Genomic DNA, 24,498 nt, shown 5'->3' with positions numbered 1-24,498 from the left:
ATTGCTAACATGGATCCTGCCAGGTTCTGCACTGCCAGCATCCTTTCATTCACTGAGCTTGCTACTGTAAATATGTTAGTGGAGAAAGGTTTCCTTTTCTTAATTTTAGGGGTCATTTATATTGGAACATGAGTAGAAAAAAGGACAATGGTTCTTTTCTTGGTTAGCATGAAGAAAAGTTAGGGACTTTGGTGGCACCACTTCAATTGCTGAATGCCCTCAATGTCACACAAGCCGGTCTATAATTTTCACAGGTCATTTTTCTTATTGGCACTTTTAGCACTTTGCTTCCCTTGCCAGTAGTTTGGTCCTCCTAATTAGTCAAGAACATGAAATATTTGTTGTTTGAAACTGGAAATAATGAATGAGACACTTTCCTGGGCTGAGATGCTGGAGATGTTTTCAGGGTGCTAAGCTTTTGGAGGAGGAAAATTATCTGAGAGGTGGAGCACCTTCTGTACGAGGACAGGCTGAGAGAGTTGGGGTCATTCAGCCTGGAGAAGAGAAGGCTGAGGGGAGACCTTAGAGCAGCTTCCAGTGCTGAAAGAAGCTCCAGGAAAGCTGGGGAGGGGCTCATGATTAGGGAGTGCAGGGATAGGACAGAGGGAACAGTTTTGAGTTGTAAGAGGGGAGATTAAGATGAGATCTTAGGGAGATCAAGATTGCCCAGAGCAGTGGTGGCTACCCCATCCCTGGAGGGGTTCAAGGCCAGGTTGGATGGGGTTTGGAGCCCCTGATCCAGTGGGAGTTGTCCCTGCCTATGGCAGGGGTGGAACTGGATGGGCATTGAGGTCCCTTCCAACCCAAACCATTCCATGAAGTACACGAATGAAATAAATCTCAGGTATGCCTTTATCTCCTAGATCTTCTGGAAAAACCACTTACTGCTTCAGCTGTTAAGGGGCTTAGCAAACAGAAAGCCGAACCCACCAGCCTTCCTGTGTCTTCCCTTCCTGATTTTACACGTTGTCTACTGGAAGGTGCCACAGTTGCATCTGATGGGACACTGAGACATGAATGAGGTTTGGAAGGGTTTCTGGATCTCAGGGACAAAATGCAGCCTGAAACACAACTGAAAAGCTCTTTTTCTTCTGCTCCAGCACCATTAGGTGCTGGTTCCCTCCTCTCCTGCTCAGTTTCACTGCTACATAGCGTTGCTGCATCATGGTACAGAAGGCATGGAAATAAAACCATTGGAACAAATGCTAGGGCTCTGAAATCATTTATAATCCACCGAGATGCATTGTTCCCTCCACTGAAGCCCATCTCGGTTCTGTCACACATATTGATTTCCTTGATAAATGTTGAGCTAATGGCTGATTTGGAAGTCTCTAGATCTGTGGGTTTCCAGTTCATTGGGCTGTGAAACATGGAATGATGGGTTTGGTCATCTCATACCTGTCTTGAACGAAGAGAAACCAGCAGCTTGTCATGGAAATTTAGGAAGAATTTGAAATCTATTGCTTAATGGAGAAACTCCAGGTAACTTCTTTTTGTTGAGTCATTGTTTTTAACCATAGCTAGGCTTTGCTGTCCAGTAGCTTTTGTTCTCACTAGGAGAACCAGCCTCCAGGGCTTAATGTAAATATATGACTCTGGAGAAATCATTCATCACAGGCCAGGCTTCTGGCTGTCCTCTACTGGGTTCCCCACCTATTGGAAAAGGATATTTCATATGTTCATATTAAAACTGAAAACCTGATGGTCTACATAATACAGCATCAAATCTTTCTGCATAAAACGGATTTACTTCAGTTCTTTATTCATAAAGATTCAGTGTGAATATGCTAGATAGACTGAGAGAGTGGATTAACAGGTGGGCAAACAGTTTCACTCTGGCCGGGCAGTTCTCCGCGTAGACCTCTACCAGCAAGCTAAAAGGGAACGGGCCCACATTCCTTCTTGCTTGTCCAGTCCCATTGTGGTCCTCCTTTCAGAAGGAAACCCTCACTTCTACAACAGGTTCTGTACCTAAATCATCATCATATTGGAAACGACTCCTTTGGATCTGCAGGCACAGTGCTTGTCTGATGGACAAAGGGATGTTGCGTAGTTCTCCATCTCACTGCTCAGAAACGATTCAGGGTAACAAAGCCTTTCACTGAATGGCTACTCAGGAGCACAAGCGCTGCTTTCATCCCAGCTGCAAAGATGGGTAAAGAACTGAGTCTCAAGAAGCTTTCTCTCCTTTGAGGAACAGGAGTTTCCCGGTGTGAGTCACGGTGTGTATGCGCCCAAGTCACCATCCAGAGGTGCCCATCTCTGCATGGACTGTAGAGACCACCTCTGTTGAGCCAGCTCAGAATAGGTGCCTGGGTGACCTGTGCAAAGCCAAGAGGGATGATGTGGCACAGCCCTAGGATCGGCAGGGATCACCTTGAAGGAGACGTAGGACCAGATGTAGAGTTCCTCACTTACCAACTGCTTTTCCTTCAGAACATATAAGCAGGTTTTAAGGGTGCTTGAATCATCTCTTGTACACAAAGAAGTGACAAGCACTTCCCAGGTGCTGGAGAAATGGGAAGGTTTTACTGGAAAAGAAAAAACACTCCCTCCCTGCCTGGGAGTTTTGCAGGCAGAGCCAATCACAGTAGCCAACAGATTTTTCATTGGGCCAACCATGATCCGACAAGTGCCCAGCAGAGCACTAAAAAAAGCACACATTTTGCAGCTGAACTTCCCCTGCTTCCCAGACTCAGTGGGTCAGCAGTCTGCACCAAAAACTTTGCAATTTCAAAAAGCACCGAGATATGGTTCCTTCTGGGGAACCAGCTTCCAGATGACACTCAGAATCCTCATACATTTCCACATGAGTTGTTTTGTACTTGTAGTGGCCTTTCAGCCACTCAGACAGCATTAACCGTGAGCTGGAATTTAGTCTGTGTGCTGATTACTAACACAGATGCACCTCCTGCCTTGTGAGCCTCTTTGATATTAAAGCGCCTACTTTGACTTCAAGGGGTGGGAAACTTTCCTGTCCTTGGAAATGAATAGTAAAGCACCAATGAAGAAAGGAATCAGATTTTCACTGGGACAAGTCCCTTATTAAAAAAAAAATAATCCACTTGCTGTTCCCTCAGAGGTTGCAGGCCAGCTGGGAACTGTCTGACAGGTTCTCCAGGTTGTCCACCATGGTGATGATGGTTTCTATTTTTTCTTCTGGAAGCACATGAGAGGCGTTGGAGCGGAACTTCTTCAGGAGTGATTCTTTACTCAGAGGCTTCCTCCAGTGCCCATAGAAAGTGTCACATTTGCCTGTCAGGACGTCCCCACTGTGCAGAAGCAGTGCCACCTCTCCATACATCTTGTCAAAGTTGGCTATGTTATCTTCAGGGTGCTCCACCACCACTTTGTCCAGCAGCTCCCTGAGCTCCTGCCGGTGGATGCTGCTCTCTGTGAAGGAGCTGAGGCCCACTTCACCATCCAGCAAGGCTGTACAGGCATTGAACTGGAAGGAGTGTCTCGCCTGGTGTTCAGAGCTGGGGAAAGGCCGATTGATGTACTTTGACACTGGTATCTTCAGCACAATGGTGCGGATCGAAGAGGGGGAGAAGGACCCTGCGTAGTTGATGAAAAGGTTCCTGACAGACAAGGCAGCATCCACCACCCAGTGCATCCCCAGATGGGCAGGGAATCGCTTGAAAGCAATATCCTGCTTCTCCAAGAGGAACTCATGGTGATCACTTGGGGTGGACAGTGGTTTGGGTTGATAGACACTGTAGAATGCACTGAATCCAGAGCAACCAGGGATATCATCCAGGATTAAGGGGTTAGCCTCCATCCCTCGGGCAGCCAGCAGTGCTGCTTCGAAGCCCAGGCGAGCGGCGTTTCCAATATGCAATGGCTTGGCTTGGGTGGCAGCGTTTGCCATGGGTGCCCCTGACAGCGATGCAGCGATGCCCAAAGCGTGTGCGCACTGGGCTGTGTTGAGAGACAGGAGTTTTGCAGTGGCTGCAGCACTGCCCATGGTGCCAACCACTGAGGGAGGGTGGAACCTGAAGGGGAAATGGCAGATATGAGCATCCCTGCCTTCTTGGCAAAGGGAGCACTCAAGCACCTCGCCTACCAGACCTGCCTAGGGGACTGGAAATGAACTGCCAGTGGGCAGTGGGAACACCTCACGGCTTTAGTGCAGGTGGGATTCACCTAACTCAGTGTTTAGCCATATAATTCTTTCAGGCTGAGAGAATTGGGGTTGTTCAGTCTAGAGAAGAGGAGGCTGTGGGGAGACCTTAGAGCAGCTTCCAGTCCTGAAAGGGGCTCCAGGAAAGCTGGGGAGGGGCTTTTGATCAGGAAGTGAAGAGAGAGGACAAGGTGGAGCAGTTTTCATCTGCAAGAGGGGATACTGAGATGAGATCTTGGGGACAAATGTTCTGCTGTGAGGGTGGGGAGACCCTGGCCCAGGTTGCCCAGAGCAGTGGTGGCTGCCCCATCCCTGGAGGGGTTCAAGGCCAGGTTGGATGGGGCTTTGCACACCTTGATCCCGTGGGAGGTGTCCCTGCCCATGGCAGGGGGTTGGAACTGGATGGGCTTTAATGTCCCCTCCAACCCAAACCATTCCATGATTCTATGGTTCTGTGATAAGCATTTATTTAAAACATCATTGGTGGCAACAGTGAGTTCAGCATCTCCAGAAAGGAATTTTTAATTTGCCCTAAGAGTAGGTGGTATGGCTTGTGTCCATAAAGCCAACCTCCCTTGCCACAGACAAATAAGGTAGCCTCATCTAACATGCCTAGGGGGAACAGATTCTTGTTGATGCTGCCTCTTGGACCACACCAGGGTGGTGCTTGGCGAACGGCAGCTGGCACAGGAAAAGATTGTGCTGGGTGCTGCACCCACAATCAAGCTGCCTGCATCGCTGTGAGCCACTGCCTGTTTCTACGCCCTTGTCTTGTTTAATTTAGATGATGACATCGCTGACTCAGTGGTAGTCCTCTTGATGCTCACTTTTGAGGCAAGGTCATCGAATGGAAATGAGATGAGTGGTGCCTCACCAGCCCCAGCACAACTGGCCTTTGTATCTCAGAAGGGTTTTACCCTGATCTTGAGTTCAGCTGAACTTAAACTGACATTTTGAAACCCCTAGGAGGCCCCTTAACAGACTCACCAAACATCTTCCAACTCAGTGAAGAAAAGGAGATTTACCTTTTGGGAATGTTGTGAGCTTCAGTGGAGAAATGCATGAGCCTTCCTTGCACTTCTAGGCCCACATTAAATGCCAGAAGGAAATCCATGCCATTGGGTTTGGTGTTTGGAGGTAGCATCTGGGAAGCTGCCAGAAGAGCTGGCAGAACAGCCCCTGACGGGTGAGTAGCAGGGTGCCAGGTGTCATCAAAGTCCATGGAGTGAGTCTGGAAGAAGAGATAAGGACATGCTGGTGTAGGGAGCTGAAAGCTGAGGGGACTATAGGGGTCCTTGCTGATATTGCTGAGGCTACAACTGCATCAACATCCACCCCATCACCCAGTGGTCCCCATGGGGTGTTGGATGACAGCAACTGAACATGAGCCAGCTGTTGCCCAGGTGGCCAAGAAGGCCAATGGCATCTTGGCTTGGATCAGACACGGCGTGACCAGCAGGTCCAGGGAGGTTCTTTTCCCTCTGTACTCGGCCCTGGTGAGACCGCTCCTCGAATCCTGTGTTCAGTTCTGGGCCCCTCACCACAAGAAGGATGTTGAGGCTCTGGAGCGAGTCCAGAGAAGAGCAACGAAGATAGTGAGGGGGCTGGAGAACAAGAGGAGGGGCTGAGGGAGCTGGGGGTGTTTAGCCTGGGGAAAAGGAGGCTGAGGGGAGACCTCTTTGCTCTCTACAGCTACCTGGAAGGAGGTTGTGGAGAGGAGGGAGCTGGGCTCTTCTCCCAAGTGACAGGGGACAGGACAAGAGGGAATGGCCTCAAGCCAGGGGATGTTTAGGCTGAACATTAGGAAAAGAAATTTTCCCGGCAAGGGTCATTGGGCACTGGCAGAGGCTGCCCAGGGAGGGGGTTGAGTCACCTTCCCTGGAGGGGTTTAAGGGATGGGTGGATGAGGTGCTGAGGGACATGGTTTAGTGATTGATGGGAATGATTGAACTCGATGATCTCGTGGGTATTTTCCAACCTGGTGATTCTATGATTCTATGGGAGCTGTTTGGTCCCTCTAAAAGCAGTGTGCGAGACTGCAGAGGAGCCCAGGACTTCTTGGCCCCCATTACCCCTCCCAGGCACCCTGTGATGCTAAATAGTGTCTTTGAAGGCATCACAAAGCAGAGCTACTCCTGGAAGAGCCTGCCTTACCGCGACTCCATTGGTGAAGGCAGCCAGCGTTGGCGAGAGCTTTACACCTGGCTTGCCGTAGACCGAGCTCACGGCAACTGACGAGTACAGCTCCTGTGAAAGGAAGGGAGATTCAGATGAGGACCCTGAGTGACGCGGTGATAGTGTGATGTCAGAACACCCCTCTGCTGCAAGGCAAATGTCCTACACCAGCCACCAGGCAAGGCTTTGGTTGTGGTGGTGTCAGGGTGGGGACCACATAACTACCCGGCAAGACGGGGCTGTTCCTACCCGGCAGTACTGCAGAGCGAGATCAAACACGTGTGTTGTGCTGCCCACGAGGCCAACCCCAATGCTGTCGAGGATCATCCTTTTGCTTCTGTGACGGACGGTCTTAGACAAATGTTCGGGTCGAACTGCATGGATGAAGGAGGCAAAGCTGCTGGTCACCGTCTCCTCTGGAGCGCTCCGAGCCACCACTGCAGCACCAAGAGAGAGGGGAGGTGTAAGGACATACGTGTGCCACGTGCTGACAGCTCACAGGACTTTGCTAAGCACTTTAGGGCTCAGACACATCCCCCGGCCCTTGGTTTCAAGCAACATATTTTGGAGGAGGGTCAATACAAATAATCCTGTTGTAGAATCGCAGAATCAAGGAATGGTTTCAGCTGGAAGGGACCTCAAAGCCCATCCCATTCTACCCCATGTCATGGGCAGGGACATCTCCTGCTGATCAGGGTGCTCCAAGCCGCATCCATCCTGGCCTTGAACCCCTCCAGGGATGGGGCAGCCTCAACCTCCCTTGGCAACCTGTTCCAGTGTCTCACCACTCTCAGGGTGAAGAAATTCTTCCTAATGTCTAGTTTAGTCTTCTCCAGGCTTGCTAATGTCCAAATGCAAGCAATCACATTAAAAAGTCAAGATGAGTGAAGCAAGAAAATAAAAATAATTTGCTTCAACATCTTACAGGAAACCTCATCACAATCAGGAGGTATATATTACAGTTTATTTTTTAAACAGAAAACATCCCAATTAAAAAATGTGACCATTCCCTAATTTCACCAGCGTGTATTCATTCTTAAATGTCATGCCTACTGACTCACAGTTTACTTGCAAATGTTTTTGGATTCACCTCGAGCCGAGGAGTCTAAAAACCACTTGTAAGCACAGCTGAGAATGTCGTTATTGCTGTGAGTCACTAAAATAAAACTCATGCCTCGCAGTGGCTCTCTGAAATACATTGCTATAGGAATCGTAACACTCAGCAGTTTGGAAGCCTTCTGCTGACAAAAATCTGTGTCCTCTCCATTTACTCTGAGAACATCTACACCAATGAAAGCACTGACGCCCTCCAGGAGAAGGAAACATTGATGTCAAAGCCACTTGGAGAGCCTGGATCTGCTTGAATCACGTGGCACCCGTAAAATTTTGATTGCTTCCTTCCCATTATCAAATGCTCTTTCTCACTTCAGCAGACACTGATATTTTTTAAACCCTCAGTTAGAAGCATTTCATGGCACCAGTGGTTTTGTACCTCCTTGTACAGCAGCTGCACCGCACAACTTAATTAAAGAAAATTACTTTGATAAGCTTATCTAAGAGCAAACAGATCTGTGTGAGTTATTATTATTAATTCTCTTGCTTTCAAGTATTCATTAAGATTAGGTAGAGAGAATAGATAGATACTAGGAAGAAATTAGAATTAGAAAGGTTAGATGAGATCTTAGAAAGAAATGTTTTGTGGTGAGGGTGGGGAGGCCCTGGCCCAGGTTGCCCAGAGCAGGGGTGGCTGCCCCATCCCTGGAGGGGTTCAAGGCCAGGTTGGATGGGGCTTGGAGCCCCTGATGCAGTAGGACGTGTCCCTGCCCATGGCAGGGGGTGGGACTGGATGGGCTTTGTGGTCCCTTCCAACTCAAACCAATGTGTGATTCTATGAAGTACCATGCTTTGCATTTATTGTGTTAATAACACATTTTAAAATAAGTTAAGAGACAAACCTAATAGACTGAGTGGCTACAGAGCAAAGTCTGAAGCAGAGAAGCTGTAGGCACGCGGTGCTGGAAGAGACAGCACAGTGGCCGTTAGACACGGTGAGCAATCCATGAATCACTTTGAGCAATGTTAACAATAAGGGAGTATGCAATAAAGAATTAATGCAAAGAAGAAGTAACGGCAAGCAGAGGAGTTAAGGGTCTCAAACATCTAATGGCAGCTACAATATAAATACCTGGCATTTAGGGTCAAAATTAAAGAAACTGGAAAGCCTGGTTCTGAATCTGTGGAAGTTTCTGTTTTGGCACAGGACTAGCAATCAATGTTTCTACCAGTTGTTACTTTTCTCTTTATTCTTTACCAACCAAGGGCAACGGTCACCACAACATCCCCCTACATGCTTTGTCCTCCAAGAATTTAAGCGGTTTATCTCATTGCTTATTTTTTTAAAGTAATATCATAATTACTTCGGGATACTCTTTTAAAAAAGGATCAGGAATGCTGTTCTGCAGAGATACGAACCATGAGCAGCAGTTTTGTGAACTTGCCGGGAGCTTGCCAAGAACTTCTGGGATTTCTAGGGTAAAAAGAGAGAAAGATCTATTGTCACTTGTGCTCCTTGAGCCTTTTCAGAGCTGTTTTACTGGCTATGCCTCTAACGCAGCATTGTAAGACACTCACAGATCAAACAAGTGGATAAAAGTAAATAAATATTTAACGGAGAAAAAAAAAAATGTTTTCCAAAGCTCAGTCCAGCAGGGGTGCCAAGAACAGCCAGGGAAATAAAGCAGAGCAGTGGCAGGGGCAGCACAGCTGTTGCAGACCTACCATAAAATCCTCTTACGGCTGCTGCAGGACCAGCTCAGGGCGGACACGAGGAGATAAAAACCCACACAGCACGTCCCAACATCAGCACCCCCCAATCATGGCACTGTCCAAAACCCGCTTGCGACACATAAAAGGGGATGGAAGGAACAGGTTAGTAGCTACGAGCAAAGTGCCTGTGAAAACCATCCGATTTCATTAGTATTGGCACAGGTTCCCAGTTAAAGTCACGACAGCTTTGATCGGTGGAGGGATTGACCAGAAAATGACATTACCTCCTTAAAGTGAAAAAGGAAAGATTAGAGACGAAGAGGTTTTGTACATGAAATAGTAGTTTACCTGTAAGGTTAAGTAGACCATGCTGGTGGCTGCTTCTTCCCCGGCTTTGCCCGGCTCTATTCGAGGGATGGGAGAGGTGTCTGTCTGGAAGGTGCTTTGGTGTCAGGGTTTATATATGCTTCGGAAAGGCAATTTGCTTTTTGTTTTTTTGCAACTGAATTTCAAGTGTGATGACATCAGCCTCTGGGGACGGAGAGGGTGGGGGGAAGAGATGAGAAGGGGTGGGTTTTCTTTGCTGAACACAAGGGAAACCCCTCTGGTTTCAGGAAATAAAGAAATATTTCGGACAATAACCGACAAAGTTCAAGGAAAATCCTGTCTCCAAAATGCCACAGGTGCCAATGTGTGAAGCAACTGGCCCCAGGCTCCTCCTACAGAGGAGGACTATAAAACTGGAACTTACCAGGAAATGAGAGGGACAAGAGCATCCTCCCATTGAGCTGAAGTGTCACCAAACCAGGTAATCCAAGCTGCAGAGGGAGACGCATGGCATTAGTGGTTTTCTTTGATGCTTTTCTTGAATCCATTCAGTGTTTTGGCATTTGGCTGAACTTTTTCATAGCTCTCCTTCTTCTAATGTTCAGCTCTGTGATGTTGCCTGCCATGTGCTGCCAGCTCTTGGAAATGTTAATGCTGACATCAACTCCGCAGCTTCTTGGAGACCTCGGGACCCTTCGCTCCCAGCTGAATGTTTGGACTTTGGGGGAATGCCACGGCTTTTTGCTTTGTCCGGTAGTGAAACCTGGGGATGTTTAACATGCTGCATGTTATTTTGTACAGGAGAACAGCTTAGGGTGATAGAACTTGCATTTAAAACCAGCCTGGGGTTTCTACTCAGCAGATCCTTGATCACTGTGAACGTAGCAATGCACCTCAGGCAGCTCCGTGCTGGCTTCCACCAGAGGAGAGACAGGATTGTAATATTTATTCCAGCTGTGTCGCGTTTTGGTGCATTTTTAATCTAGCTTTGTGCTTATCCAAAAAGAATCGTATTTCATTCTCTTAACCTGTTTATCTGGAGGGACACAGGATTTTCTCAGAGCTATAGAAACATTCATTATTGTTAATAAGGTGTGATGGAAAACTAATCACAATATACCACTAGGGAGTAAATATCTGAAAATATAATGTTTTGTTATTTATATATGTGTCCCACGGCATGCTAAGCCTTGCTCCACCCTTCTATGGAGACAAGGTCCGTACATCAGTGTATTCCCATGAATTTCAGTCAAGGGAAAGAAGCACAGGCAGCAGATGTTAGTGCAAAGGACGTGCACACAGTGATGTCTGCCAAGCCCAGGTGGAACAGCAAGACGGGCAGCGGTACAGAAGGAAATGACCTTTTCTGGAGGGTGGGAAGGGAAATCCTTGTGAGCAAGGTGGCAAGTAAAGGAAAAGGTGCTCAGCTGGAACATTGGCCATGGGGGCAAGGCTCAGAGGTCAAGCTGGGGGGAGAAGAGCCAGGATGGAGGTTGGACCTCACAAGCCATTTCTGCAAAACCCAGGCTGAAGAATGTCAGGAGCAAGTAGGAAAAGGAAAGAAGACAGGGGAGGTTGGGTGAGAGAGAGGATGGCTTTGGCTTTGCCCTTGCTGCATGAGGGATTTGTGCAAGGGAAGGATCACCCCAGGCTGCCCCATCCATTCGGCAGAGCCAGCTCTCTGGAAGGCCTGGCAGTTCCCCAGCTCTCCAGATGCCTCCTCTCCACAGGGAGGTCTCCATCCTTGCGTTTTCCAGACAGTGACTGTGCTGGCTGATAACCGGTGTGTGCAGAGAGCTGCTAACCCCTAGGCTTTAGAAAGTGACTTCCCATTTGCTCCTCTTTCTCCACGCCATCCTGCATCGCCTGCATGATCTCTCCCCAAAGAGCTACTTTGCACCTGTCCCAGTTTAGGATGCCCACCTTCCAGGATTAAGCACAAAGCGAGAGCTTGGTGGGAAATCCCTCCTTGCTGCGTTGCAGGGAGTGGGGGGGCAGAGGTGTCACGTTATCAGTTTGCTGCAGTTTATGTGGAGAAACAGGTCCTCACAAAGTGCCAGAGGCAGCAGCTCTAGAAAGCTGATAGTGACAGCAGCGTGGAGTGGGTTTATCCTAGAGACAAACAAGGCTTGGGCACATTTGGAGGAGAGAACATCTCTGATTGTTTCCATGCAGACCCTTGTTTCTCCAGGTCTCGGTGCAGCCCACAACATTCCCAGTGCTGCTACTCCTGAGACAACAATGGGAGAGGGTTAATTATTTGATGTGTCTTTATTTTGCAAGAAACAGAGGGGAGAAGCAATGCACAAATGCTGAAATGGTATTAGGACAGGGAGAACAAGTCTGTGTTTGCAGTGCATAGAGGGATGCTGTGGGGAGGTGAGCACAGTGGGTAGGTTTGTAATTGTTGCTGACCCCAGAACCTTCTTCTCACAAGGGATGCTCTTTCCTTCTCTTTTTTCCCATATTTTGGTCTAAACCCTCTCCCTTCACAGCTCTGTAGATTTATATGACATATTATGGTATTTCTTCCCCCCTCTTCTCAGATGTCCTATGAAGGGGAACACCACAGATGTGTTCAGGACCAGGTTGGATGGGGCTTTGAGCAATCAGATCCAGTGGGAGGTGTCCCTGCTCATGGGGTAGGGGGAACTGGATGGGCTTTAAGGTCCCTTCCAATCCAAAGTATTCCATGATTCTATTACTGCACTGCAAGCAGAGGGACACGCCCCTGCTAGTTGTGTCCTTCACAAAACCAAGCTCTAAAACCTCTAGCATGGCTTCTTATGTAGGAACTGCAAACACAGTGAGCCTTGGCAAACTGGGGACCACTTCTGCAAGCCAAGCAGCCACCTGGCCAGCCCATCTTCCTCCAGAAAACCCATCTCACCCACCTCCAGACATCAACTCAAAACAGGGTCTTGTCACAGCATGCCTAGAAAGCCAGCGTTTGAGCTGTTTCAGAAGAAAACATCTGGAGGAACTTAATGTTGTGGCCCACCTCCAAATATAACCATTTAAACCAAGCCACTTATTTATATCTGGAAGTCATTTAACAACAAAAAAAAAAGACGATGTCAGGGACTCCTCAGGTAGCTGCTTGACTCTTCCTATGGGTGCACCATTTCTTAGGTCAGAAGCTTATACAAACGTTTGATGTTAAAAGAGTGTGTTCCACCAGAACTGTGATTTGGCACATCTCTCTTTCGGAAACAAAAAAATCTAACCCAATAATTGAATTAATTAATTGTCCTCCAAGGTTCACATGGAAGTTTTTACCCTTTCCACATGTAATGTGTGCTTAAGTTGCTGAGCCGGTTCAGAATTGTTGGGAGCTGATTTATCCTTCACTTTTGTGAAAATTACATCCTTTACAATAAATGGAGAGAAGGAAACCGCAGGGGTTTAAAGGGAACAAAACAGTCCAGGGGCCATTGATGTTTGCAAAGCATCTGCATCCGTCCAGGAATTCTGTGTGTTTAAGAGCAGATGCTAGGATTTAGGTTCATTAATATTCACAATACTGTTTCTTCTTTGGGTGGTACCCCTCTCACTCCTCCTCGCTTCCCATGTCAACAATAGTGCTGCACGCTTCCCTTCCTTTCCAAAAGGCTTTTTGGAATGGCTACATCACTTTCTCCTTCTCCAACTGTTTTAGGTCATAAAATGTTCCAAAAATACCGAAATACCACGAATATTGGTGTTTTGTTTTCATCTTTGTTTCCTAACAAAAACCTCCAGAGAATCAACTCCAGCTCCTGGTACCCAGGAGTGCAGGGGAATGGAAATGTGGGGGCTGCCTGCAAATAGAGGAGTTAATGGTAGAAATATGAAGAGTTTGAAAATAGCCTGTTTAGTCACTGGGGGTTGAAGAAAGGGATGGAGCTGGAAAATTCCATCTGGAAGGGAGACTGTGTATGTGTGCATCGTGCCTGCCTGTTTGTCTGTAACAGTGGATAAGAAATGTCCTGGACTTGCTCAAAAATACCTTGTGGGTTTCGTCTGGATGTTTGTTGGTTTGTGTTAGGCTATTCATTCCTCTCCATCTCCAGCAGCCTAAGAAGAGGGGGCAGGAACCAGCACCACCACCTGCAGCGCTTTGGGGCACCTAAACATGTTTTTGCCAGAAATCCTTGTAGTCTAAATAGGTTGTGTGTGTTTTTTCTGGATAGGACTCCGGAAAGTAGGCACCTAAAGTTCTGCTTTGAATCGAGCCTTTGTCTGGAGGCACTATGGAAACACCTGAGCCTGTCACCAGTTTCTCCCTCCTTGGAGCAGGGGTGCAGCTCTGAAGGCTGGCTGAGCGCCCAAGCCGAGCCAGAGCTGGTCTAGACGTCAACGACAGTGAGGTTCTGGGGGTGACCGCCGACACTCTTGTTTTGTCTGGAAGGGCCATGGTGAGCACGGTGGGATTCGCGGCCGTCTTTTACAGCGAGCCAGCGGTGCTGGGGCTCCTCGCGAATGTGGTCAGCGCCTTCCTCCTCTGCCTGCAGAACTTCACCGTGGCGCACACCAGCATCAGGCCACAGGAACCAGAGGACATACTCGCAGGTTCGTGGTGACACTTATAGGGGACACATCCACTTGAGTTGGCTTCCCATGACTTCCCTTGACTTGACCCAACTTCCCTTCCCTTAACTTGACTTGACTCTGCTGATCAGAGTTGAGCTTTTCCCAAGAGCACCAGGCAGGATGGACCCTTTGGGAGTTGTGCCCATGGGCAGCACTGGTGGGACAGGTGAGTAAACGGGGGTTTTCTCCAATGTACAGAAGGACCATATGGTCCTAGGATGGCTAATTCTCCTTCCTCAGCAACTGTGTCAGAAATCCAATTCATTAAGGGTTAGGATCATTCCCTTGTCTTTACATATCCAAGCCATTACTGGACTTGCTCACCACGCTGAGCATACCAAGGGGCTCAGTAGCCACACAGCAAGGCTCAGAATAGAAATTTGTCTTGAAGGTGGGAAGAGAGGGAAAGACAGAGGCCATAGGGCTGTTCAAAAGGAAGCTATGGGACCTACAGTGGAGTGTCCCTCAGAGCTTGGAAACACAGCACTGCTACTAGCAACTCAAGGGGTTTTTTGTCTTGTTTCCTACCTGACCTCTTTATGTGTCTCTCAGGTGTCCACCTCATCCTGATTGGAGGCTTTGTCCAGCTCCTGGCAGGATTTCTTGCCTTCCGGAAGTACGACCACCTCGGAGGTGCAGCCTTTCTCACCTTCTCTGCTCTGTGGAGTAGCTACGGGGCGACACGCATCATTACAGCTGCTTACCCCTCCCTGCAGAACATAACACTGCCCTCAGAGAATGCCAGCCACCTCCTGCCCACGGGCACGGTGGACCTCTCTGCCAGCCAAAGTGCGGTGGCTGGGCTGGTGGCCTACATTTCCATTTCCTTTATCCTTTCCTTCTGCTCGGCCACAGTGAACTACATCATGCCCTTCATATTTGGGGCCATCGCGCTTGCCCTGGTGTTTGAAGCGGTTGCGCTGTTTGGCCAGTGGGCCCTAATTGTGTCGGGTGTCATTGAGCTTGTCATTGTCATGTGTGGGTTGTATGGAGCGGTGGCTCTCCTATTCAAGGGCATCACCCAACGGTACGTCCTTCCAGGCTTTGGGCATCCTCTCTTCAATGTCTTGCTACTGGGGTCAGCCCAGAAGAGCTCTTCCAAGGACATTGGGGAAGAAAAGAAAAAGAATACAAAGTATGCCGAGCCAATGGCCCTAGGCAACATCTGCGACACTGTCTCTTCCTTTATATTTGCTTTTTACTTCCTCGGGTACATGAAGAACTTCTGTGTTGGAGCAGCATGGGTGTCCATCATCTCCAGCTGCCAGCTGCTCTCCAGCTTCTACAGTTATCTGAGAGGTGATGCCTACTACACTACCAAGTTTGGTGTCCACAGCCTCTACTGGCTGGTGATGGCTTGGGAAGAGTTCACACTCGCCGCTTTCCTTGAGCCGTCCAAAGCCCAGGAAAGCAGGCTGGAAATGGTTGGAGGGTGGTTCTTCCTGGCCATTGCCTGCATGCTGTTTCTGATGTCAGCCCACAAAGATACCTTGGAGATGTTGCAAAATGCCTCATTTGTCATCCTCACAACCGCCTTCATCCATCAAATCCCAATGCCAGGCGCTTACCCGTTCCTCGGAGCTGCCTGCTGCCTTTGCACGGCTCTCTCAATGTATGCCACCTTTGCCAGCCTTATCAACTCCATCGGGGAGAAGGCTCTGATTCCAATCGGTGTCCAGGCTATGTCCAGCTCAGCTCTTCAAACCACATTGATGGCTGCCAAAGCCTTCCTCACAAGATCCAAGGATTCCCCAAGCGGCACACGGGCTGAAGTGCCAGATGCCTTGTTCTACATCTGCAATGGCCTAGCTGCAGTCTCTGCCATCCAGGGCAGTTTCAGTGCCCCCAGCAGACAGCAGCTCTCCATCCCGTCTGTGCTCATCCCAGGAGCCATAACGCAGCTCTACGTCTGCAGGATCCAGGTTCAAGGAGGGAGAAGGTTTGGCTCCGTTCTTCCATTCTGCTACGCTGCCTTCTGGGGAACATGGACCTGGCTTCGGTTTGCAGGTAACGGAAGGCCAGGGTTGCCGTTCTTCTTAGTCAGACAAAAAAAATTGTATGCTTTTAGGAAGTATCAGATTGCTTCCTCCAACATAACTCTTTCTCCCAGGAGATTCATTTCCACCGGGTTTACCAGTATCTCTCTTCATAAAAGCACAATGACCAAACATCCCAGCTTGACTCATGCAGTTCTTTGCCATTGCTGCAGTCACTTGATACTCTCACAGCCTCAGGAGTCTAAGTTGTGTCTTCAACTCCAACAGAGGTTGAGATTTTCCTGCTAAACTACTGAGCCAGCACTCAGAACGTCTCTGCATCGTTATCATGCAATAACGGTTTAGGAGATGCTTTTTAGGCAGTGGAAGACTCCAGGTGCTGGATTTATCCTTCAGAAGCCTGGAGCAATCCATCATAGTTGGTTGTAGCCATGAAAGAAGATCTCAAATTATGTATCTGGGGTTTAAAAGCCTTATTTAGCTCCAGGTGGGCAGCAGGTTCATACAGCCTCCATGCCAGGTCCTGTTAAAATGAGCACCTGTGGTGGAAGTTAAAGCTGGTGTTTAAGAGGTACGGTGAGAAGATGTCGATGTTTTCAGCCAAACCCTGTTTGTTAGCAGCTGGAGGCAAAATCACCAGCTTTTTCCAGCTAATACCATCACCAGGTTTTCAGTCAATACCTCAAATGCTTTGCTAAGCAACAGGTTGCAGTGTGGTAGATTTTTCTTTCTAGTGCCACCATCAATTAGTTTGAATTGTCATCATTCCAGCTGCAGATATGTCATCCTTCTGTCACGCTGCACTTAAGGGTTTGCTCCCAACCAAATCTGCTGTTTCTATTTCAGGCCACTTGGTGAACGTCGGTGCCGGGAGCAGTGAAGGATTCACTGCTGGTTCTATTGCCTTTTTGGTGCTCAATGCTTTTTTAATGATTTTAGGTAAGTCTCAATATCATATGTGATTTTTTTATTGAGGGCTATTTGGGGTCAGGTCATTAATCGCATCTGTGGTCGCTCTGCAGTGGAGAAGCACAAGAGAGGGAGTCTCAGCAAGCTCTGTCAAGCTGAGGCAAGAATGCTTTGCCCACAGCCAGTAACAGAAGCTAAGCTGGGCTTAGAAGAGACAGACATAAGGGAGCGGAAGAACATTTCAAAGACAATAAAAGGTTCAAATAAGGTGAAAGTGTTAGGTGGACTGGGCCACTGGCACGTATCCACAGTCACCCTCCAGGCCAGCTGTTGTAAATCAGAATCTTCTTGGCTGCCTGAGCAGTGTTTTCCATGTGAGCACAGTGTACTGGCAGACTCAGCGCTTGGCAGCTCAGCTAGGGGTGAACACACCACAGCCATGGTTGCTTCATGAACTGGGAAATCAGACCAAGTAAGATTAAGTTGAGTTAGGAACTCTCCTGCTGTTTCACATACATTTTTATAGGCCATTCTCTGACGTGGATCTCTTGTCTCTGTTTCTTTTCACAGCTGCTTCTTTTAACGTGGTTCTTCTCTGCACGACCCTTGCAATGGAGCTCTTGACCATTTGTTTTCTGCTTTTTACATTGAAAAACCTCCCTTTGCCCTTTGAAAGTGAGTTTTAGGTGAACCCAGTACTCAAACCTTCACACATGTGAGTGGGTCCCTGGTGGGGGAGCAATGTTCTGCATGAACTCAGTATGGAAAAAGCAAAGCAGAAGGGTGTCATCTCTCCCTAGAATGCTGGGGAGGGGTGCAAGCAGACGTTGAGACTTTGGCTTTATGACTGGAGGAGAACATCCTTCCTTAGATCATCTTGGAGTCCTCAGCACAGGAAGGACATGGAGCTGTTGGGGCGAGTCCAGAGGATGCCACGGAGATGATCTGAGGGCTGGAGCACCTCCCGTACGAGGACAGGCTGAGAGAGTTGGGGTTGTTCAGCCTAGAGAAGAGAAGGCTGTGGGGAGACCTTAGAGCAGCTTTCAGTACTGAAAGGGGCTCCAGGAAAGTTGGGGAGGGGCTCTGGATCAGGGAGGGCAGGGAGAGGATGAAGGGGAATGGTAAGAGGGGAGATTGAGATGGGAGATTAGGCAGAAATGTTTTGCTGTGAGGGTGGGGAGGCCATGTCCCAGGTTGCCCAGAGCAGTGGTGGCTGCCCCATCCCTGGAGGGGTTCAAGGCCAGGTTGGATGGGGCTTGGAGCCCCTGATCCAGTGGGAGGTGTCCCTGCCCATGGCGGGGGGGGACTGGATGGGCTTTGTGGTCTCTTCTGACACAAACCATTCCATGGTGTTGTGATTCTGTGAAGGCTCTCTGAGATCTGACAGCGAGTGCTAATGCTTTGGGCAGGATCTCATCACATGTGCTCAGGATTTAGAGTTGTTGCTATTTGGAATGCAATTAAATTAAACCCTCTTGGAAATAGACATTAGTGACCACCTTGGAAAGCTGGCCTTTTCTGTGGCATTTGTTGAGGACATCTGTAGGGCATAAGCTCCCAATCCAGACACGTGTCCACCTGGTTTTACAGTTCCCCCAGCAATTTTATTTGTCCTTACACGGAGTATTTGGAGAAGCTTTTCCACCAGGAAAAGCAAAAAAGCCACATGGCAAAAGATGTGCAGGTAGGCAAACCTGGAAATCCCTCAAATTTTTAGACCCATCAATACTCTGGATTGTAATTGTTGCAGGATAGGAAAGACTGAAGTAAGTTTGCAATGCTGGGGAGTCATGAGGCATAGAATGAAATAAAACTTTGTCATCACCCTTCCAGCTTTTGACTCTACAGGTTTTATTTTCCAGTTGTGATGCTCAGCATCTTCAGCATCATCTGCTTTTATGGAGCAACAGCATCACTTGCAAACAGCATGTTTGGGAAGGACCTTATGATGATGGGACCCCCCTTGTTCACAGTAAGAGATTTTTCACATGATGGTATGTCTTCTCTAGTCAGGAGGGGTATCCTGGAGTCTCTTCAGTCTTACATGAGGGAGTTCAGCTTTCCAATGAAAGTCCTTCTTTGGAATCCCAACCAGAGGATTCTGTGGGTCTATAAAAATTCCTCCCTCCATGGTCCTGTGGAATTGGCCATCTCCAATCCAAGAACTGCTGACAGACTGAAGTTTTAAAGGCTCTAGTAGCTTTAAACTTCTACCATCTCATATGTCTGACCACCAGTTCCACCTAGCTGGGATGATTGATCTGACAGCTCTAATTCCTGCTGCAGAAAAACATTTTCATTAAATCAGCATTTCTAACCATGGAGACTCATAAGAAAGCACTTGAAACTTGATCTTACTCAAGTTCCTCTGGGTTTAAGATTCCCTAGGTCATTTTGGACGGCAGTTATTTCTCCAGGAAGCATCACTGTGCTGGGTGGGAGGCATCTCCTGTAATTTTAGGCATCAGCAGTTTGAATGTGTGTGCTTGAGCTACTCTCTTTGACTTTATTACTGGGACAGAATTAATCACTTCTGCCTCGTAATCAATCTTATCTACTTCAGGCAAAGCATCCCTAGAAGTGCTGCCTCTGCCCTTCGACTTTCAAGGGGGTACAGCACAGTGAGACACCTGGGCGGGCTGAATCCTACCCTGCGCTTCATGTTTCTTTATTCCCACCTTAATGGGTTTGTTGCCTCCTGATTATTGCCAGGTTGAAAGCTCCAAGAAGGACACCAAAGAGCCTCCACCCTGTATCTGCCCCAAGTCCTACTGTACCAGTGGCTTGAGGACCATCGCTGACTTGCTGAACACAGGGGCGGTGTGCGGGGTCCCGACGGACACTGTGTATGCTTTGGCAGCCTCCTGCAAGCACCCTGAAGCCATTGAAAAGGTCTACAGGATCAAGGTGTGCACACACGGCTTGTTGCTTGGATCCTGCTTATACACGAGTTACATGCAGAAGCAGAAATGGGATCCCCTTGTTTCAACTTGTGCTAAGACTCAGAATTTGACCATGGGTAGAGTTACAAGCAGCCATACCAAAACATCATGGATCATGGCTCTAGAGCAAGTCTTGGGACAGATGTTTTGGCAAGGCCTGTTGTGACAGGATAAAGAGCAGTGGTTTTAACCTAAGGGAGGGGAGATTTAAATTGGAAATAAGGAAGAATATTTTTACAGTGAGGGTGGGGAGGCATTGGCCCAGTTTCCCCAGGGGTGTAGAGGAGTCTCCATCCTTGGAAACAATTAAGGTCTGGTTGGATGCGGCTTTGAGCACCCCGATCTGGATAAAGACGTCCTTGCTCCTGCAGGGGAGTGAACTACGATGACTTGTAAAGGTCCCTTCCAACCCAAAGCATTCTAGAATTCTATGATCTACAATTTTCTGAGCTGAGCAATGTGGGATAAAGCACCCTCTGCTCTGGGTGCGGGGCACTGGGAATTCAACAGCTACGTCCTGCAATACTGGGGGGGCAAAGCACAAACTCCAACTGGAACAGCCCTGACGCTTGTCACAAGTGGGTCTAAGCCTGTATCTGTCCTCTCTGTCTGATGAAGTGCTGAATCAGAATCCCAGGTCTAAATTTCCCCTGACTTTTGGAGACATTCAGTGCTGGAATCAGACTCAAAGTTTGCACCTTCAATACAACTTTTGCAGCCTGGCCCCGTCTGTTCTCCATGAGGCAATTTCCTGGCTAGCCTGGAGAAATAAGCATAACAGACTATCTCAGCTGGCACTTACTGTGAACATCAGCAACAAAGGCAGTCTTTTCTGTCCTGCTTTGGTGCCAATGCTAACCTTCTCTGTCGATGAGATAATATAAACAGAATGTAAATACATGCCCAGTTCCTTAGTCATTTGGTCCAGCTGAGACTGATGTCACTTGAGGACTGAAATGACACTGCTTTGCGAGCTCCTTTTATTTTCCCTCTACATCACTGTTCGCTTCAAAGCAAGTTTATTTCAAAGCATGACAGAACTAAAGAAGTGGTCACGGAGATGTTGGTTTCTAGGGCGTTAGGCTCACATTCCATTATCCTGTTGTGAATTGATGGCCTAGACCTTGGTTTATAACAACTGAAGTTAGAAGACTACCAGGCCCTTGATGTGTAAGATTAGAGCAGGTCCAGAGAAGGCCACGGAGATGACCCAAGGGCTGGAGCATCTTCTGTATGAGGACAGGATCAGAGAGTTGGGGTTGTTCAGCCTAGAGAAGAGAAGGCTGTGGGGAGAGATCAGAGCAGCTCCAGCACTGAAAGGGGCTCCAGGAAGGCTGGGAAGGGGCTCTGGATCAGGGAGCACAGGGACAGGATGAGTAGTAATGGTTTTGAGCTGCAAGAGGGGAGATTGAGACGAGATCTTAGGAAGAAATGTTTTGGACGCCCTGGCCCAGGTTGCCCAGAGCAGTGGTGGCTGCCCCATCCCTGGAGGGGTTTAAGGCCAGGTTGGATGGGGCTTGGAGCCCCTGATCCAGTGGGAGGTGTCCCTGCCCATGGCAGGGGTGGAACTGGATGGGTTTTAATGTCCCTTCCCACCCAAACCATTCCTTCACCTATGATTCTACGATATTAAAAGCAGTGGCAACGAGCAGAGAATTACACCTCTGCATTGGTTGTGTCTAAAGCAGGGGATTTGTATGAATCCCACCAAGATTCCAAGAGCAGAATGCTGTTCTCTCTCTCTCAATCTGCACATGCAGATCTGAGCTGTGGCACCAGTCCCCTCCTGTGCTCAGCATTTTGTACTGAGACAGCATCTTGCTTACTTGGACCTCTTGGTCCCTAGGAAGCACACAACCTGGGCTTCAATCTTCTCAACACATATTTTCTCTTTTCAACTATTTTATCCCTTCTTCTCTTCCTGGTTTTTGCAGGACAGACCTCAAGAGAAGCCCATCTGCATCTTTATTTCAAACCTGGACCAGCTGCGGGCAGCTGCTCCCCCCATCAGCCCACTGCTTTGGGAATTCATGGAAAATGTTTACCCTGGTGGCATTGGCTGCATTATCAAGAAAGGAGAGTGGTTGAAGAAGTTAGGTGAGATGAGCAGGACAGCCCTTCTCTCTCTCTTTCATGCTGTCAACACATCATCTCTGCATTCCACACAACCTTTTTGGGTGTCAATGGGGAGAGATTCTGTTCATTTTATCCCAAGAAACAACCTCTGGAGCTCTTACACACCTCTGTAAATGCTTAGTAGAGGGTGTTAATGAGCTGGAATGACTCATTAACAGCGATAATCAATGTGATGGTTTCTATAACCCAGTCAGAGGAGGCTCATCAGCCTGGGAGGATCTCCTCTTGCAAGCCCGTAGCTGTCAGCTAGGAGTGAGTAACCCATGGGTGGAGCATCTAAGGCAGATGAGACTCTTCCTTCCTACCACAGGGGCAAAGTAAAAAAACACCGTGCACAGCAGCGTGATTCACACCCAAACCCGGCTTCTGCAAATCAATGAAAACATTAAAGACTGGAGACACAGTAGGAGTTACACATGCTTGACAGGCAGAGGTTTTAGACAGAGGGTGGGAATCCAAATAAGTTAAATTCTGTGATATTGGTAGAACCTATGTCCATGTAGGCAGCTACACTCACCTTCAGCCATTAATCTTTTTCTTTTCCAGTTAGTCCCAACATCTGACAGCTGCTTTTGTGGGTTTCTGGTTAAGACACTTGCCTGGAACTATACAAAGAGACCCATAATTTTGTTTTGGGTGAAGAGCAGGGTCACTTGCAAAGAAAGCGGGAGGTCTCCATGTCATCCCATGCCAGGTGTTGTTCCAGCCTTGCCTCTGCCAACATTGTCTGTCTGTGTTTCAAGGGGTTGGAGCAGGCTACAGCAGAGTGGGAACTCAAGACAGCATCATGATCAGAGTGCCTGACTTGACCGTCCTGGTGCATCTCATCGACATGACGGGACCCTTGGCAATCACATCTGCCAATCCTAGTGGAGAGGTTGACAGCACCCACCACGACATGGTCATCTCGTGAGTACCCTCTTCACTGGCATTTCTACCACCTACCAGGTGGGTGGCCCACAAGTTGAGGTGGTGCACAGATCATGATTGGATCCTGTGTTGGGGGGAGCTTCAGCTCAAGGTAACATGAAGGACTGCAAAGTGTTGTTCCTTTTTTTTTTTTCCTACAGGCGTCTTGGCCATAAGCTGGAGGGTGTTCTCTGTGATGGAGAATCTGATGAGGTGGTGGCATCAACTGTGGTCAACTGCACAAAGATTGATGAAAGTGAGTGTAAGATCCACCCTTTCTACAGCAGAAATTGCATGTTCCTGGGATGTTTCCATCCCTTTCAATAGTATCAATCTGGCAGCACACCCTGCTCCAACAGTAACAGTTCTTGAGTGCCTGGATGTTTGCAAACACCTTGATGAAGGAGAACAAACAAATTATGCCCTTGGATGATCTCTGTGTTGACAGGGAACAAGGCAGTGAGGAGAAACACAACTGAGCAAGCAGAACCTGCCTTATAAGAGCAAAAATGCTTCAAGTGGAAGGGTGAATAAATCTGAAAGGAAGGGCGTAGGCTCCTCCTGTACCAGAGTGAAGGTGTTACAGGAGCTCTTCCACAATGATGGGACGGCATGAGCTGAGGTGCCGTTAGCTGGATCTGGGTTGTCATTTGAGTGGGATTTTCTAGTGGAAAACTCAGCTTTTGAACAAAGTGTGAGGTCAGCATTGGTAGGTGTGTTTGCTTTCTGCCAGAGTTTCTGGTCCTCTTGCTTATGTGGACGTTCTGACTTAGATGGCTTTACCAGTCCAGGATGTTCCATTATATCCCCATTCCTTTATTTCCACCTTTTGGGGACTATCCTAATTTCCTCATTCTTCCTCTGGGAAGGTGGCATCACCATCGTGAGAGAAGGCTGCATACCAGCAGGCAAGGTGATGCAGATATTTGAAAGCGTGAAGAACAGAGCAGTCTGAAACAGAAGGAGGCTCCCACTGAGTCAAGGCACAGTGTGTGGCCTCACAGAAAGACCTGAGGCATCCCATGGAGCACACGGCTTTGTGAAAGTCACACCTTCTCCAATCAAGCACTTACCTCCTTGGGAAACAGCAGCACTTCCCCACCCAGCATCTCTCCTGGGAGCTTTCTGTGGCTATTTATTGTTTATCTCCAAGAAGTGCCTGAAACCGCTGGGATATCTGCCCAGGGAGTGCCAACGGGATCAGGAGCTGATACTTTATTGCGGCAATTCCCAGAGCACCTGTGTTTCCTAAATGCCTTGAACTGTGAATGTCACACCTGCTTGTATATCCCCTTCCACAACACTCTGATCTGTGTATTTTAAACTGCTAAAATCCACTAAATAAATCCTCTTTTTGGAACATGAGGAAAAGGCATTGAGTTTCATTTGATTTCCGCTGAGCTATTCATCCTTCATCCAAAAACTGAAAGGCTCCATGGCTAAACACTAGAGGAAGGAATAAATATTGGAAGGCACGATTCTGACAGACGGCTTATATTGAGTAATTCACTCCCTGTCCTTCTCAGGTGTCTTTGCAGCCATCCCCTGCTTGGCCCAGGTGAGTTCCTAGCTGACCTTGGGTCACTCAGCTCCTCGCAACATAGGGAGGTTGATGTGGGTCCATGGCCAAGGTGGGAGCTGC

General features: G+C 48.2%; 2 protein-coding genes across 2 annotated transcripts; one reads left to right on the top strand and one right to left on the bottom strand.

Moving 5' to 3' along the window:
• Positions 1-2,797: 2,797 nt before the first annotated feature.
• On the bottom strand, positions 2,798-9,483 carry LOC138726294 (cis-aconitate decarboxylase-like). Its single transcript, XM_069867937.1, has 6 exons — positions 9,413-9,483; positions 8,771-8,825; positions 6,548-6,735; positions 6,278-6,370; positions 5,149-5,354; positions 2,798-3,995 (listed from the first exon to the last, which is right to left on the bottom strand). The coding sequence occupies exons 1-6, from the start codon at positions 9,431-9,433 to the stop codon at positions 3,077-3,079; spliced, it is 1,482 nt and encodes a 493-aa protein (XP_069724038.1). The 5' UTR covers positions 9,434-9,483; the 3' UTR covers positions 2,798-3,076.
• A 357-nt stretch (positions 9,484-9,840) lies between these two features.
• LOC138726129 (uncharacterized) lies at positions 9,841-24,000 on the top strand. Its single transcript, XM_069867589.1, has 11 exons — positions 9,841-9,872; positions 13,782-13,942; positions 14,516-15,970; positions 16,807-16,899; positions 17,440-17,544; positions 18,732-18,841; positions 19,582-19,776; positions 21,746-21,908; positions 22,691-22,856; positions 23,018-23,112; positions 23,726-24,000. The coding sequence occupies exons 2-11, from the start codon at positions 13,786-13,788 to the stop codon at positions 23,809-23,811; spliced, it is 2,625 nt and encodes an 874-aa protein (XP_069723690.1). The 5' UTR covers positions 9,841-9,872; positions 13,782-13,785; the 3' UTR covers positions 23,812-24,000.
• Positions 24,001-24,498: the final 498 nt, after the last annotated feature.

Source organism: Phaenicophaeus curvirostris, chromosome 13, assembly GCF_032191515.1.
Source record: "Phaenicophaeus curvirostris isolate KB17595 chromosome 13, BPBGC_Pcur_1.0, whole genome shotgun sequence".
Lineage (NCBI taxonomy): Eukaryota > Metazoa > Chordata > Aves > Cuculiformes > Cuculidae > Phaenicophaeus > Phaenicophaeus curvirostris.
The sequence above is the reverse complement of the archived record's forward strand: the minus strand, read 5'-3'. Positions and strand labels throughout refer to the sequence as shown.